Source organism: Lissotriton helveticus, chromosome 11, assembly GCF_964261635.1.
Source record: "Lissotriton helveticus chromosome 11, aLisHel1.1, whole genome shotgun sequence".
NCBI lineage: Eukaryota > Metazoa > Chordata > Amphibia > Caudata > Salamandridae > Lissotriton > Lissotriton helveticus.
In genome coordinates this window covers 31,445,518-31,462,770 of record NC_136072.1, presented here as the reverse complement: position 1 = coordinate 31,462,770, position 17,253 = coordinate 31,445,518, and the positions used below count along the sequence as shown (strand labels likewise).

The following is a 17,253-nucleotide window of genomic DNA, read 5'->3' as shown; positions in this document are numbered from 1 at the left end:
GTGTAATATTATGTTATGGGGTCGGGAGTTGCTCAATTTGACATTATTAAGGACAATTCTTTGGGCAGTGGTGACCTAACTTATTTCGAAAATTCGGGGGCTTTACACCTCCTGCCAAGTGATAGTTAAAGGGAAACTGCTTAAACCCTTGAAATTATGGTATTTCTGCCCCATCTTTATTATAGCCTTATAGCCCGCCATAGCAAGCTACACCGGCTATTAAAGGCCCGCTCCAGCGTTTAACAAGGGAGATGAACTTTAATAGTCGGTATAGCCCAGCTACGAAAGGCAACAAGACAATTAAAACATTCTGCCACTAGAGGGCAGAATTTTTTACATATAAAACAAAGGTTTCTTGGAGAGGCCTTTGTGAAAACAACATTGGAATGTTGCTTTGCGAACCTTTACCGGCCTGTAGAAGCACAGAGCACTCCATTGTCTTCAATGGAGTGCTCCACATTCCAATGTTCAAATAAAGATTCAATGTCGCACCTTTTGATGGTTTGCAGAGACATTCTGGTGTCCAAGCAAACAGCAACGTTGGTGCTGTGAGAGGTCTGTGCGTGGACAGGCGCAGATGGGCTAGCCTTCGGTGTGCCTTCAGCTCATCAGCTGCACAACCGTGCACAGACCACTTTAAATAGGTAAAGTCTTGCTGATCATAGGACAGCTAGCCCAGCAACAAAAATGGTGTCTGGAAATGATCCACCAAAATGAGTTAAAATGGAGCCTGCCTGAGGAGCACTGACTGAAAGTGTAAGAATGAACAGTACAATCATGAGAAGACTCAAATGTTACACTCTATATTTCACTTAGTGTGAGAGGATATGTTTCTTCAAAAGGAAAAGCATCTACAATTAAGAAAGGAAGTAGAAAAGGGTGTTACAAGTGGTCACACAGCTGCTATCCTTTCTCCGACAGATTACCTGCTGGTAGGAGGACGGACATTAAGAGTATGGATGGAAATCTACAAGTTCCTTAGACTGCAATGCATACTCCTAGAGATTTTCACCTGGCCAGTAAAAGTTTTAAAACCTATGCAACTTGTAGGAGAGGGGCTATGATGTGTACATTTACAACATCTTTAAAAAATTGATATTTTTTTAATTGACCCCTGTATCTCCAGGACCCTTCATTGAGCAAGAGAAGGCACTTTCCTTACCTTCTCTCAAAATTGCTTAAAATAGTTCTAAAAAGCAGATAACATTTTTTTATCAAAATGTTAGACAAATGTATGTTTTCTTTTACTTTTGGCATTCCTTTTTCTGAAGATTTAGCCTAAAACCAAATTTAAGTAGTCATAACTCTATCAAGTTCTTAAAAATCACTTGGATTTCTTCTCCAGCACCTCCTTTGAGCCCCTTTGTGACAGATTCACAAAGTTTTTTTACACAAATTGAGGCATTAATTTACACATAGGTATGTATGTATGTATCGCATACTTCTATAGCGCAGACTGTCACCCAGAGGGTATCCTGGCGCTTTGACTCTACCTGACCATCACGCAGACCTAAAATAATACCATCCTAGGAAAAAGATAAGTCTTCAATCCTTTTTTTAAGGAAATGAATTCCCCGGCACTCCTTAAGAACAGTGGAAGGACACACATACTCAAAGGAAAGTTACAGGGACTTGAACAAGAAATCACAAGAATATTCCTTTACACACAGATATGTGGCATAAAATGCAAATTTCGGAGAAAGAAATTGTTAATCTACACCTTTTTCCTGATTTCCACAATTCTCTCTTAGAAGTGTAAATTTTGATGATTCTTCCTATGTCTCAAGCTTTCATGCATTTCCCTCAGAAATTATGGAAATTAAATCAACTAGTGTATAAGTCACACTTGTCTAGGCAGGATAGACAGATATTGTCCAACACAGTTTTCTATTCACATTCTCTTTCTACTCTATCCACAAGTTACATTGGTGAAAATATGTGTAGAAATGTGAGGCTTTTACTGCGCTGTGGACTGGAAATATCTTTTACTAGCAACATTTTTATAACATTGAGGAATTAAACTGTACAAGTAGGGTTATATGAATTAATGTTGTATGCAATTTTGAGTAATTTCACCTTCACCTACTTCATGAAGTTGGACAAGTTTAAAATGAAGTAATAACAATCCTGCTAAAAAGTAATTTATATTGTGGCAATAATGCAAAAGCAGGTTTGGACAGAAGAAGTGTCTTACACAAATATTTTTTTATCACTGACAAAACAACTTTAGTGGGAAGTTTTGTCCAGGAGAGAAGATGTTCAAAGTTAAAAAATGTCCCAACTTAACAAAGTTGTGAATTTGTGACCTTCACACAACGTTCCCATTGAGTCTTTCAATGGGAACGTTGTGTGAAGGTCACAAATTACAAGCTGAGACTTCATGAATCCTCACCACAAAGCTTGATCTGAGCTATGATGACCAGTGACACAGAAATTCAGCTGAATCCAAAACTTCATACATGCACCATAAAATCAGTTTAGACTCACATATAGAGATGTGTATAGCTGGTTTCCAAATGAGAAACCTATCTGAGGCTTGAAAAGACGTGAATTGAAATTTGTAGTCCTCTGAACAAATTCAGTATCCCCGACATCCTGTCCGTAGGAGTAAAGTAGAACAGCGGGAACAGCTGAGAGGAAACAGAAGTCACTTTATTAAAAACTGTACTATGATCATTTGTTGACAATTTGTGTAAGGTTTCCTAGATAAGAGAAGTATCTGTGCAATTTGATATTATTGTGGGTATTATCAATAACATCCCTGGAACAGTTGTTGACATTATTCATTCCTATTGTTGCACAGCATGAGTTGGACAATAAACCTTGGATAAAGATGGTCTTGGAAGCTTCGCAAGAACAATCAGTAGTTATATAGCTTCATCTCATCTTAGTATTGTCATGGTCCAGTGTAAGTTTCAAAGAAGATTGAAGATGAGTGCCTGGAGGAAGCAAATGATAGCTTCTTTGATGGCATCTATTTCAACCTCATACATTTAGGGTAAGACATCCTTAGATAGTAAACTGGAGTATGAGATAAGACCTCAAACATGAAAGAGTTTAGGTCTATTGTACCTGAAGCTCTCAAAAGGTGACAAATTATGACAAGTCTTGAAGAAGAAAGCCAGGGAGCATAGACAGCAGAAACATTGGCATCTGTTGTCACTGTACACAACCCTTTAAAAGCCTTCCCCTGTCGAGCATCCATTACTGGAGGCTTTATCTGAAGGGCATTCTTAAGTTCTGGAGGCCTCACTTAAAGTTATTACCTCCCCTTCAGACAGGTTAGAGACAATCCTTTGTTGTCCGGCCAAACTACTTGCACCAGTGATATAAGGAGATTTCATTAAGATATAAACATATTAAATCTTGTAAATAGATTTATGATTAATATAAGCATGAAGGCTGATCTATCATGTAGCCAATCTATTCTGAAGCATGTTTGCTAATCCATTGATTCCTAATGTGCACTCTATGTTGTGTCTGATTTAACAACTGTGTGCCGAATTTTTATGTTGGCAAGAAGCATATTCCATCGCAATGGCGGTGGAGTATGCTTACTGCCAACATAATGACTCCTTACTGAATTTAGATGCTGGCGGACTTCCGGTTTACTCACGGCGGAGGCTACTCTGTCTCTACCATGATTCAAACCCTCTGACAGCCCTGTGGAGTAAATGCCATCAGAGGCAGGCCTCTACTTCTACCTACCTAATTTAGGGGCTCATTAGGGTCGCGGACGGACTCAAGTCCCTCAAGAGTAGGAGGGAACGTCCGCATGTGCAGCGCCGTTCCCTCCGTGAAGATTAGGATGTGACCGCCAGGGTGGCGGTCACATCCTCTATCTTTAACATTGCGGCGGGTGCAGCTTCAAGCTGCACCCGCCGCAATGTTAAAAATGCATACATTGCATTTGTATGCAGAAAGCGGCAGGCACCGCGCGGTGCCTGCCGATTTCTGCATACAAAGTCAGGGGGGTACCATGGGTACCCCCCATGTGCACCCCCCACCCCCCTTCACCCAGGGGGCCCACAACGGGCCCCCGCAGTGAAGTTCCACGTGCTTTTCCACAGCAGAAAATCCGCAGCGGAAAAGCATTTTTTAAAGCCCATCCTAATATGGCTGGCGGTGTCTGAGAGACACCGCCACCATATTAGAGCTTTTCCGCCGCGGTTGTAAGCCAACCACGGCGGAAAAGCTGCGGACGGAAACCAGGACCCACCAGCCATCCTAATGTGACGGTGGGTCTTTGGTGGGGTCGCTGCGGTTTTTCCGCATCCTCCGGGCCAGCGGTGGCTTCCGCCAGCCCGGCGGATGCGGAAAAACCGCAATCGTAATAGGCCCCTTAGATAGGAGGAAAAACCCGGTTGTAAGGGGCAGTAAAAACTGCTAAATTATCTGTTTGCCATGGGAGAGAACTCCCATGGCGAGGGGAACATTTTCTTTTTGAAAATAAAAAGAAAACACTTTGGTGCAGGGCTCTGTCTAAACTGCGAAAAGCATGGACAGGAATGGCCGGCATGAAACTAGGAGCATGTTCAGTTGCTGAGATAAAGACTCACAACTCCATGTGTTTTTTAAAGTTCAAGAAGCTAGGTAAAATTCATACATTTCTATCTTAAAAAAAAAATGAGGGGCATCATCAGTAGGCTGTTCCCGCAGCTCCGGAGGGGCGCTCAAGTTAACCAGGAAATTGACGTGGCTCGTAGTAGCTCCCAGTTCCCCTCACCATTGGCCCTGATCCTACTCAAGCAAAAAGGCTCAGTCATGTCCCCTGCCGTCACCTACCCGCTACGCCCATCTGCATACAACCAGTATGGAACTCAGTCCCACCCCCATCTGCTGCCCTTCTTAAGATGACCAGCTGATCATAAGCGTACCACTTGATCTAGTCTGCTCATCCTTCATTTCCTGCCCCAAGATGTCCCTCAGTGGATATCTGGGAGCGGACAATGGTCATGGGAAGGAAGAGCAGCTGTTTTTGACTATGCCTTGCGTTGTCAAGTAAAATCAGAAAACCTCAGCTGCTTTTCATAGACCAAAACCTTCTGACTTTGACAGGTACATGTGTGTGCTAAAAATGCACACACCTAACTAAAAGCTATGGCCTATTTTTATGATTTTTTTATACAGCACAGCACAGCAAGCCACCTAGCTGCGCTGCCAGAAAGGGAAGGAATGCACTGTATTTAACAATATGCAGCACATTTCTGGACTTTCCTAGCGCTGGCACATTTTTGGCTGCCTAGTGCCAACGCAGGCATCCTTACATCATGGTGCTAGGGGTTAAGCACTACAGGTAGGGTTGTTTTTTAGCACAAAAACAATCCTGAAAGGCATTTTTTCTATGTGTGATAAAATAATCAAATAATATTATGGGAACAGAGACACCCAATAGGACTTCCAACCATTTAAAGCAGCAGCAACATGACTCATTTGCTGGAAATCTATTGTACAAAAAACAGCATCACTGCAGCAGGATGAGTCCTACTGCTACGGACAACTAAACTGCAAAGCATCTTAGCTGAATCAATACTATCCTGCCTGCCTTTGGCTAACTTAAAAATCTAAGGTTTTATTATTGGCTGATCTCCGCGTGGCTGGAGGATTCTGGTAGAAGCCTTTTTAATTCTCCAACACTTTAGAATTTTCCCAGTGGTTTATGTGAGAACTTTGTGAAAGGAAGGTATTTATGAAATCACCTTCCTTAGTTAGTGCTCCACCTTTGTAGGTTGGAAGCTTTGGCTCCCCATTAGGTCATGTTTCTTTGCTTCCGTTCATGCAGTGGATGGGCAGCCTCTATTAAAGTCAGGATCAAGACCAGAGGGTGGTATTGGGCTAGTCTAGAGAAGATGACAGTTGTTAGGCTAGTCTAGAATGGGGGGTCTGTGTCAGGCTAGTTTAGAACAGAAATATTGAGACAAGCTTCTCTAATGTAGGCGTGACTATTATACTAGTCAATGGCCAATAGCTTGTGCTTATACTCATTTGAGATAATGCTGCATAGGCTCTATGCATGATGAGTCCATGATCCCTCTCCGAAGGACATAACATTGCCTAAAATTGGTAAGTAATCCCCGCTCAGCCTCATATTCTCCACAAACCTATAAGTCTGTATTTGTCATAGTTAAATGATAGCATTTTGGTATACCATGTTAAAGGAACTTAATAGATTTGCTTACCACTTGTTTGACTGTTTGTTGTACTAGGCGTTACTGTACTTGGGGCTGCTGTTGCTGTAGATATTTGGCTTGTAAGAGTTGCTGCTGTCTTTGATGTTATTTGCTCTGTTGCTTTAACTGTGGTGGAGACTGTGCGTACAGTCGATGCGATAGTCGGGGCTCTCTGACCTGTTGTAGCAGAGGTAGCATTAGTTACTAGGGTCCCTGGTCCTGCGGTAGTTACTGCAGATGTTGTTGAATTTGGATGTCCTGTGGTCATTGCAGGCGGTAAAATGGAAACTGTGTTAGGGATTGTGCTTACAGGTGACTGAGTAGCTGTGATTGTATGACTGTTTCTGGCAGTAGAAGTGGCACTAGTTACTAGAATCACTGGTACTGTAGTAGTTACTGCTGTTGTTGGTGAATCTGTATGCCCTGTAGCGGTTGCAGTTCTAGTATTAGAAGCTGTGCCAGAAGATGCACTTACAGTTGGTTCAGGTGTTGTGATTCTGTGGCTTGTTGCTGTAAAAGAGGTAGTGCTAGTTACTAGAATCGTTGGTTTTGCAGTAGTCACTACTGCCGCTGTTGTTGAACTAGAGGGCCCTGAAGTTTTTGCAGGTGTTGCATTAGAAACTGTGACTGGGGTAATGCCTACCGTTGATGCTGTAGTTGTGGTTGCATGACTTGTATTAGAGATAGCACTAGTCACTAGAATCTCTGTTTTTGAATTTGTGTGTCCAGTAGTTGTATCAGGTGCTGCACTAGCAACTGAAACCTGGGTTGGTCTTACAGATGATGGTGTACCTGCTAAAGTAGTGGACTCTGTTTTACTGATGTTGGGTGCCGGAGATGGATGTGTGATTGTTGTAGAAACTGTACTCTCAGAACCCTGAGGTTCCCTGGCAGTAGTACTTGTGAATTGCTCAGATGTTGAATCTGTAGATCCGTGTGGTTCCTGTGTGGCTTTTGTGGCACTGGTTGAATGTTCTGTTATTAGTGGCAGTCCTGTTATTTCACTGATCCTCGCAGTAGTAGTGGCAAAGGTGACTGACGATGATGTTGCTGGTCTAACTGTTGAAAGCGCACCTGTGTTCTCACTTGTTGGTGTTGCTGATACTGCTGGAGGAACAATACTCAATATTAGTGAATGTATGCACAGCACATCTTACAAAGGCTATGTCACAATGTAGGTCTTCATTTTTCCAGAATTATAGATTTTAAGAAATCCAAAGAATTTCAAAGGACCCTTAGGATCACCGTGACTATCTTCCTGCCACTGTCTAGGTGCCATCTCTTTTCGAATGTTCCTGACAGTTCCCTATTTTGCAGGAACCCTCACTGTACTGAAATGGTAAGATTATTGAGAAAATATATGCAGGTCACTGATGTGATGCTTCCTTATTCACTATGCTGATGTTTCAGGATAGTTCCATGTCCAATACCCTACTGTGGCCCCCCAAGGCAACACTATACTGATCGGCTAGGGACACCAAAAGCATCATGGTCAGCTCACTGCAGTGGAGTAGAACTCACTGAAATGCTAATTCATTTTGGCCAATCCAAAAATTACTACCACCCCCTCCCATTTCCCCAGTGCTACACTAACCTTCTGCACTATTGTATGCAACGCCCCACTGTGATGCAACACTCACTAATTCACTAATGCCCTAAGAACCCTGAGCCATCATGTCTACTTGTTGTGTTGTGTAGGACCCATCACTATGCTATTGTTCTAGAACCCCATATATAAACAAGTATAATCTTCTGCTTTGGTGATGACGGCATTGTTATACTAATTAGTTGAGACCCAAATGATCTATGTGGTAAATCAATGCTGTACAACAGAAACCAATAGAATCGTGACCTACTGTGGCTGATGTGTCAAGGTTTTTATAAGAAAGTGGATACATTTTTGGGGTGGAGGGCTGCCCACTTCAGGGAATAATATCATTTCTCATGAGGGTGTATCCCCGAAGTCACTAAATCAACCTGAGCTCTACCACCTGGTAGCTATGGCACAGATCAGATAGGGTTAACATAGGGCAGTGTGTAACACATGTCTGCAGTACCAAAACAGCAATTAAATATGAAATGCCAAACAATAAAAACCCCAACCCAGTTCACAAAAAAGGGTAAATGTCATTAAACACAATGACACAAAAACAACAAGAAATCCAGAAAGGATATGATTTTTTAAAAATGGTTTAGTGCCAAAAAACATTAAGCGCCAGCGATAGTCTGTGGCAGTGGTAGAATGGGATCTAGGTATGCTGACGGCAATGTACCCATGGTCAGATACAACAAGTGGATTGGACCCACTACAGAAAGGGACTTTGCCACTTTTTAAAGAAAATTGTTGACATTTCTCACAGATACCAACGCAGAATGAGAATCTCACTTTTTGAGAAGATTAATTGTCCCTGTGAATGGTCACCATTGAAATTGCAGCTGTTGCAGTGGAACCTAAGGCCACATACTTGAAGCAGATTGGTATCGCTGAAGTTCTGGAGTGTTGGAGATTTTTTGCTGGAAATGTTCTAAGTCACAAAACAGAATGGGACTTAGTCTTACCTTAGTACTTACCTTGAAATGGCCCTATGGAGCACGCGGTCCGGCACATAGCATGGAATCTTGGAACAAAGCCATATTAACCTCAAGGGGCTGCTAGGGCCATTATGTCCAGCAGTAGGCTGTGAAAGCACTATTAACCTCAGAGGACCATGGCGTCCAGCAGCAGTCTTTAATACCTGGATTACAGTTATACAAGCTTTGAAGGGTCTCCACAATCATCGTGTCCAGTACACAGCTGTAAATATTTTACCAGAGCCATGCTCACCTTGGAGATTCTCTGGATCATGCTGTCTTATCCCCAGGTTGTGAATCCTGGTAAATAGCTTTACTAAAACTGTGCATTGGAGGGAGGGACTCCTGGACCTCAGCACCCAGTGTATATCAGGGAACACAGCTATGATCACTTCAGAAAGACCCCTAGACCCTGATCTCTGTCCATCAGTTCTGAATCTTGGACCACAGCTTTGCTAACCTCAGTGGAACCTATCAGACCATGTTGTTTAACATCAGCTTTTGAATGTTGCACCAAAGCCATGCAAACTTTGGGCAAAGCTGTTAATGCTCAGTTTCTTATTTCAAATTGTGTTCCACCTAAATATGAACTCAAAAATATAATTTGACATAATATCACGTCTCAATACCCTCACTACAGAAATATTGGGGATACAAATATGTTATTACTTTTATTGTATTATTTTTTTATTTCATTATTTATGTTTTTGTGTATTTTTGTAAAAATTCTTTTCGAATCCTACCATAATCTCATATAATGTTTCAGATGTTATAAATGTTACTTATTTGTTTACATGTTAGATACATTTTTATTTGTTTATCACATTCTAATTTTGGGTTGCTGGGTTTAATCGGAGTTTGGTTTAGTTTTTAACTATTTATTAATTAATGTTAATTATTTTTTAACATGTATGCATTTGTTTACATGTTTACTAATAAAGTTCTTATAGTTTAATACATTTTATCTTCTGCTAGTATGATTTTTTGGTGATTGGGTGGGTAGTGTTTAAGTAAAATATATTCAAACTGGCAGTAATTAATGCATTCATTATGCTAATTTTCTAATTCTATTTACTGTTTTAGATATAAGTTTAAATATGCTTCATTATGCAAATACATGGGTATATATTATTTTTGTGAATTATTGTTTCATTTATTTTATGGATCGTATTGTGTATTGGGGTTCAAATGGGCAGTGTTATTTTTCAAGTGTTTCAGTAGCTTTTTAAAATTTAAAATTTTAGAAATATAGTTAAATTATAATTAAATAAGGAATTAAAACGTTGTATTCATATTAGATTGTATAACTCATACGTTTGTGTGTTATGTTGAGGGTGGTTGTACTGTTTATTTTAATCATCATGTATTTATTACAATAAAAAAATAATTTTGGGCAATTCTGTATAGTTGTTAATTTTTATAATTTTGCTTAATTGTCTTTAGTTTTATTATATTTAGCTTGTATTTGTTTATTTATTAAATATTTTTAAATTCATTTGTTGTGTGTGTATGCTGGATTTGAACCCTCCATTGTATAAGCTTTCCCCAAAGTTTATTAAATTCTTTACAAAAACAATAGCGGGGTTAAGATCAGTGAGTGTGTCCCTGGATCTTTGTTTCCAGATGTTCTTTATCTAACTATAACAGCAATCTAAAATGAGGCTACTCAAAACAAAGAATACACACTCATGGAGACCAATAAAAGGAAATATAACGTGGTTAATGTTAATGTATCACTAACTATAAACTAGCTACAGGCAACAGAGCTCCAACCTCAGTATTCTGTGGGCTAGGCACACCATTAATTAATCTTTAACTGAGAGATATTGTGTGTATTATCATCATTTATGTGGTGCTATCCCATCAGCATATTCTCAGCCATGTCGTAGATGAAGAGTAAGACACCAGGGGGCATATTACCAAGCAATAGCGATAATTATCGCTATTGCTTGGTTAGAGACAAAATGTTACCGCTGAGCTGCGGCGATTTTTACCGCAGATAAACCTTGGTATTGCCAAGGTTTATCGCAAATGCGATAAAAAACATCCGCAATGCATGAATATCGCTGAAAAGTCAGCGATATTCATGCATTACCGAGCTAATGCTCTTAGCCATGTTATCCACCTCCCATTGGATAACATGGCTAAGAACTGCTCAGGGCAGGTGTTAGCTTTTGGAGATATTCGCGCTTAGAGCGAATATCTCCAAAAGTTGGTAATAGGAGATAGCGATGTTAGCGACTGTTTCCAGTCGCTAACATCTTGGCACGCCCACTTTGCATGTCATTAGTGATAAATATCACTGACATGCAAAGCGGGGCCCAAGATGGTCGCTATCTCCTACTAGCTGTCGCTAACTGGTGTTAGCGACAGCTAGGTAATAGGGAGATAATTTTATCTCCGCTTTCTTGGCTTTTAAAGCCAAAAAAGCAGAGATAAACCCCCTTGATAATATGCCCCTAAGTCCTTTATTCCGTGTGATATAAAAGTCAGCCGTTAAGAGTTGACATTTTCCACTCTGTTTTGTGCCTTTGATTTTTCAGTGGCTGCTCTTTCTTCTGAGCTCAACGTGTCCATTAACACATTTTCCAGTATCTCTAAATATTCACCAGTTTGTCCATTTCTTTGACTTCCCTTGCCGTACCATCCACTGTGATAATCATCACCGCTGCTTTCAGTAATCCATATCTAATTTCTCTTTTTCGAAGTCTTGGTCTTGGCGCTAGTGTATGTCTCGTGGGTCCTATCCTGCTGTCTCTTCGTGACTTGACCCGGTGATGCCCATGAAAATCCTGGGGGTGTATAAAGTATAGCTGCTGGAGGTTATATATTGCCCCAGGCATTTCAGCATCCCCAATGTTGTCCAAGGCAACAGGGTATTCACATAGATTGTATTGTCTGATTTGAAAAAATTAAGGACTATAATCAGGTTTCCCACTTTCAATTTGCCTGTTTCAAAGATGGCCGCCACAATACTTACAGCTCTCTTTCAGTTGCTGTTAGTCCTAGAGCCTTTGTCAGTGCCACTTTCCCGGAATCGCTGTTGCCAGGTAACACTCCAATCCCCCCCTCTCAAGGTACACACTCTTCAGTATTGGCTCCATTGATATCCAGAGGCTCCCTTCCCTATCTGGGGCACAGGGCTGTATGCCATTGTTGGAAGTTCTTCCCAAATTTTTGTTAGGCAGAAGTTAGAATACTACATTTGATGACTCCGCGTTCGGTCTTTCCACAATGTGTGTTAGATTCATGTTAAATCTGGTCAGCTCAATGTAGGCACATTCCACAATGCTTGGTAGAATAGAGTTACAATAGTAAATCTGGCCCTCCTAGTGTATGTATTTTGCCAAATGTTTGGCAGATGGGAGTTAGAATATTAAAACTGCCCAATTTAGGCACTTTCCACAGTGTTCGTTAGACTGGTGCTATAATAGTAAATGTGACCTCTCAATCTGTGTACATTTTCCAGTGTTTGCTGGATTGAAGTTAGAACAGTTAAAAATGGTAAATAGTAAAAGCAGTCAATTTTAACCCTCCAGTGCATTCATTTTCCCAATTTCTTGAGTGATTTTAATCAGAATAGTGTTTTAATTGGTTATATGTTTATTTTTAATATGTCAGGATCGGAGTTAGGTTACTACATATTATTTTATTCTGGATGAAATATTACATATTTACAAATATTTTATTTTTTAATTAAGTTTATGTTCTGTTTTATTATTTAAAACTATTTATTATATTTACTATGTCTTCTATTTATTTTAGTATTTTAGAATATTGTTATGTATTTTTAAATTGTATATAAAATGGCTAAATAAATGTTACCTTAACATTTGATTTTGTGTTGTTAAATGACTAATAATTTTATGTTCATTTGGTGTTTTATTCTTTAGTTTAAATAAAGATTATAATATATTGTATTCAAGAATTAGTTTAATAGATATAATACATTTATGCATTTCTATACAACAGTTTTTTATTTATTAGGTGAATACATCGAATTTATAGGGATTTTATGTCATTTATATCTTTTAAATAATCAAATTTTACACAAAATATTTAGAATTTTATTTTTCAATTATAAGAATGTTATTTATAAGTAAATGTATTGCAATATTGATATTTTGGACGACAAAATGTATATTATAATAGAAGTGTGTAAAGTTGAAATGTTTGTGTTCAATGTTTTTACCATGATAGTTTTGGACTACAAGATTTTTGTGGTCAATATTTCTTCTTTGAACCTCATGGATCATAGCTCTATTAACCTTTGGGGAAGAGAGGGGTTCTTGGACCATTTGTTTCAGCACACAGGATGAACTCTGGACCAGAGCCTCACCAACCTCAGAGTCCTTCTGAGGCATGATGATTAGCTGTGGGCTGTGAGTTCTTGCCCAGAGCCCAACTAACTTCAGAGAAGCATGGTGGCAAACATTGGCTTTGACACCTGACCCACAGGTATAATAACTTTGAATGGCATCCGTCAGAGAATTCATGGACCATGATGTCCTCATTGTGAATTCTCCACCATAGCTTTACTAACATTGGGGGGTTCCTCCTTGGTCACGGTCACAATGCATAACATAGTGAACCCAACCCTATAGATTATCAGAGGATTAGTAACACAATTAGTACTGAGAAAGGAGATTCGGGATAGCAAATGTGATACGGAGCACTAGAAGATGCCGTGGAACTTGAGAGTAATTTTATTTGGGTTAACCTCGGCATACTGCAAAGAGGGTTAGCAGAGATGTGGCAAAGGCGATAGGCTGCACTCTTTTCAAAGAGTCATCTGTCAGACATACCGCCCATGCAGATCCTCAAATGTGAGGAAAAATGTTGCTATGCCGATACAATCTTGCAAAATTTCCAACTTTTTGTGTTCCACTTATGCAAACGTTTGCAATTAGGCCACATATCGCTTAATTTTCTGTCCACTAATGGACAGATTCTATTGCTGGAGCATGGGAACCTGGGATATGGCGAGAAAGATAGCTGCTAGTAACGTCAGTGCAGTGGCAGCTCCTTTGTTCTGGCGGAGGACCATCGCCCCACTGCTCAAAGCCAGCAGTTGAAAAATAAAATAATAATAAAACAATTGTATTATCATTTTATTTTTTAAGTGACTGGCTGAACCTTTCAGCCATAGTGTGTAGGAAGGGCTATGGCAGGGAGGAGGTGTGGTGGGCATTGTAAGAGCACATGTCGGTTTGGCAGTAGTCTTAGGACTGCCAAATCGACATGCGCACTTAGGTTTCTCCAACTAAACGGCACAGGCTTCCTGTGCCTGAGCGAGGATGAAACCAGCCCACTCACGCCAATCCCAAAGCTGCTCTCATTCTTGGTAATAGCATAAGATCTGCGTCTGGATTGGATAGGGAGTCTGTGATGGTGTCTCAGGGACTGCCGGGAGCAGAAAAGCAGATAAGCAGAGGCGTGAGGTGGATGGCAGCATCAGGTATGTTTTTAAAAAAATGCATTATTAATTCCATCACTACCGCCCACCAGTGTATATTTTTTACGTCACTTTTAATATGGGAAAAGTGGCGCAAAAGTGGCCCAAGGGGCTTGTAATTAAGCCCCTAGATTTGTGATACATGAATTGAGTCACTTTGTTTTCAATCAATTAATTTTTTGTGGGAGTTCATTTGTTCTTGTTATCAAATAAGTTGTTCTGGTTGCACAATTTTGAATTTGAATTTAAAAACATTTGTACAGCGCACTTCTACCTAGCGGTTTCATGGCGCTATTGCATTACGGAGGGTAGCAGCAGTAGGAGAAGGTTAAACAGAGTAGGCTTTAGTGAATAGGAAGGTTTTAAGATCCTTCCGGAACTGAGTGTAGGAGGGCGAGGTGCGGAGGGCAACGGGAAGGGAGTTCCAGAAAGTTGGGGCCAGGACAGCGAACCTCGCACCACCAGCCCTCTGTTTCTTAAATCGGGGGATGGCTAAGAGGGCCGCATGGGAGGAGCGAAGCTCTCTGCCAGGGAGATAAGGGATGACAGCAGAGCATAGAAATTTAGGGGCAGTCCCTGATCTGGCCTGGAAAGTGAGGCAGCCGAGTTTGAAGAGGGCACGCTCCCGCACCGGCAGCCAGTGTAGAGCTTTTAGTAGTGGGCTGGCCCGGTGGTATTTGGGAAGGCCGTGGATCAGGCGCGCAGCCTGGTTCTGTACCAGCTGCAAGCGGTGGATCGCGTAAGCGGGGGCCCCGTTGTAAATTACGTTGCCGTAATCGATATGGGACAATACCAAGGCCAGCACAATAATTTTTAAGGCAGAGAGAGAAAAGAAGCGGGAAACTTTCCTAATTATTCTTAAAGAAAAAAAACAAGAGGAGACCACTGAACTGATGTGTGAGTGGATAGAAAGTTGTGAGTCCAGAAAAATCCCAAGAGTTTTGACTTTAGGTACAGGAGAAGGGGGGACACCAAGTGAGGGGGGCCAAAAGGAAGGGGACCACGGACTGCAACCACCTCCAGTCAAGACCAACTCAGTTTTGTCTGGATTGAGTTTGAGGTGATTGCAGTTCATCCAGTCCTGGATGAATCTCATCACTGACTGGACGTTCTGGGCAGATGAGGGGGACTGGGAGAGGTTAAAAATTAGTTGGAGGTCATCGGCGTAATTGAACACCGTGACCTCCAGCTGCTGTAACATAAAAATGAGGGGGAAGATGTATAAATTAAATAAAAGGGGGGAGAGTGACGAGCCCTGGGGGACCCCACACTCAACCTTACGGGAGGCCGCAGCAAAACCAACAATGTTGTGTTCGTCTCAGGAAACAATTATCTTTAGGAATATTTTTGTGCGCAACACTCATTTGTGTAGTTGGGGCTGTTGCAACCATTGGGTAACAAACTATAGGGGATATTCACTTAGGGTTCATGCAACGCAGCACAGCATGGGAAGCAGCGCAGGAAGATGCTCGGCTGCTTTGGTTGAAAGAGAGAAAGCAGAACTGTGTTATATTTACATAGTTATTGTGAAATTCAGCTCTCTCCTACCGCCGGCGTACTGTGATCTGCAACAGGAAGGTATCCCTTCCTGCACAAAAACTATACTTTGAGGCCATTTCCTCTTTGTATGTGTGCAGCACATGTGCAAAGAGGGAATAACAATAAGTTATAAGGATATTGCTCCTTGCTACGACAGGCTTGGGTAAGAACACCATTTTGGCGTGAACTCATGTTTATTGACAATAGTAAATATGGGTGTGTATAAAAAATACCTGGGGCCTCATTTATAAGAAATGACGCATCGCTGCGTGAAAACAGCGATGCGTCACTTCTCAGTGCGCACTCCTTGCGACATGATTGATGCATCATATTTACAGTACGACGCATCATGTCGCAAGGAGTTACAGATACGTCAGTATTTCTGACGTATCTGTAAGCGCAAAAGTCACGCATTGCTGGGGTGTGTCACAAAAGGTTCGCAACTCCAGCAATGCGTCCGTACACATGGGGAAAGCCCCATGTTAAAGGGCTTTGTCAGTCTTACGCCTGCTGTGAGGCAGGCGCAAGATTTTGACGCAACATCGTCCTAAAAGTGACGCAGTGAAATCTCATAGATTTCACTGCGTCACTATTACGAGGCTTTTTGCGGGGGAACGCCCCCTCTGCATACATTATACCTGACGCAGGTATAATGTAGCGCAGGGGTTTACAAAGTGACGCATCTGCTTAGATGCGTCACTTTGTAAATAGTGCGCAACTGGATGCATGTTTTACGCCGCCGATGCGTCACTAAAAGTGACGCATCGGAAGCACAAAACTGACGCAAGGCCTCATAAATGAGGCCCATGGATGGGTGTGCATGAGCACCCATGGTCCACCCATGTGAGTCCTCCGTTGCAACATAACGCGAGGCAGAGCTATGTACTCTGCTGTGCTATTTATTTAAATGTTTCTTTTTTTTTTGCAAAGTCACACAATTCAGGCTTTGCATGGCGTAGTAAATACCAAAATAGATTATGCGTCAGCCTTGTCCAAAAACCCCAGTGCAAAATCATAATCATTGTGGTCCCTAACTTTTCAAACATGTTTTTCCTCCGGTCAAAAATATCTCAGCTCACTATTCTTCTGTGGGCCTTTTAATTCATTGTCATCCTCTAGATTACATGTTCCTTCCTGCAGTTGTCACACCCCTTACCACCCCGATGTGACTCTCCCCAGCACATAGCACCATCTTGCCTGAGAACCAATATCTCTGCATTCGTTAATTGGGTCTGGTGGCTCAGTGGACTAACGCATCCACTGCAGGGGCCTGTGTTCAACCTCATGGGCACAGGTTCAAATCTGGGTGTGGCCCTCAGCCATTTATCCATCTGAGGTCGATGAAAAATGAGTACCATTGATTTGGGTAACAATAAACATCTGGGGCCTCATTTATGAGCCCTTGCGTCACTTTTACGCCGCTGGTGCGTCACTTTTAGTGACGCACCAGTGGAGTAAAAAATGTGCCTTGTTTCACCACATTTACAAAGTGACGCATCTAAGCAGATGCGTCACTTT

General features: G+C 41.3%; 1 protein-coding gene across 1 annotated transcript in view; it reads right to left on the bottom strand.

Annotated features, from left to right (window-relative positions):
- The window catches only part of LOC144792126 (uncharacterized), a 201,893-nt gene that overhangs the window by 149,353 nt on the left and 35,287 nt on the right, over positions 1-17,253 (bottom strand). The window contains exons 7-8 of the mRNA XM_078667000.1: positions 6,180-7,274; positions 2,488-2,630 (exon numbers count right to left, since the gene is read on the bottom strand). Of these exons, the coding sequence (XP_078523126.1) occupies positions 2,488-2,630; positions 6,180-7,274 (1,238 nt within the window). The remainder of the gene's footprint in view (positions 1-2,487; positions 2,631-6,179; positions 7,275-17,253) is intronic.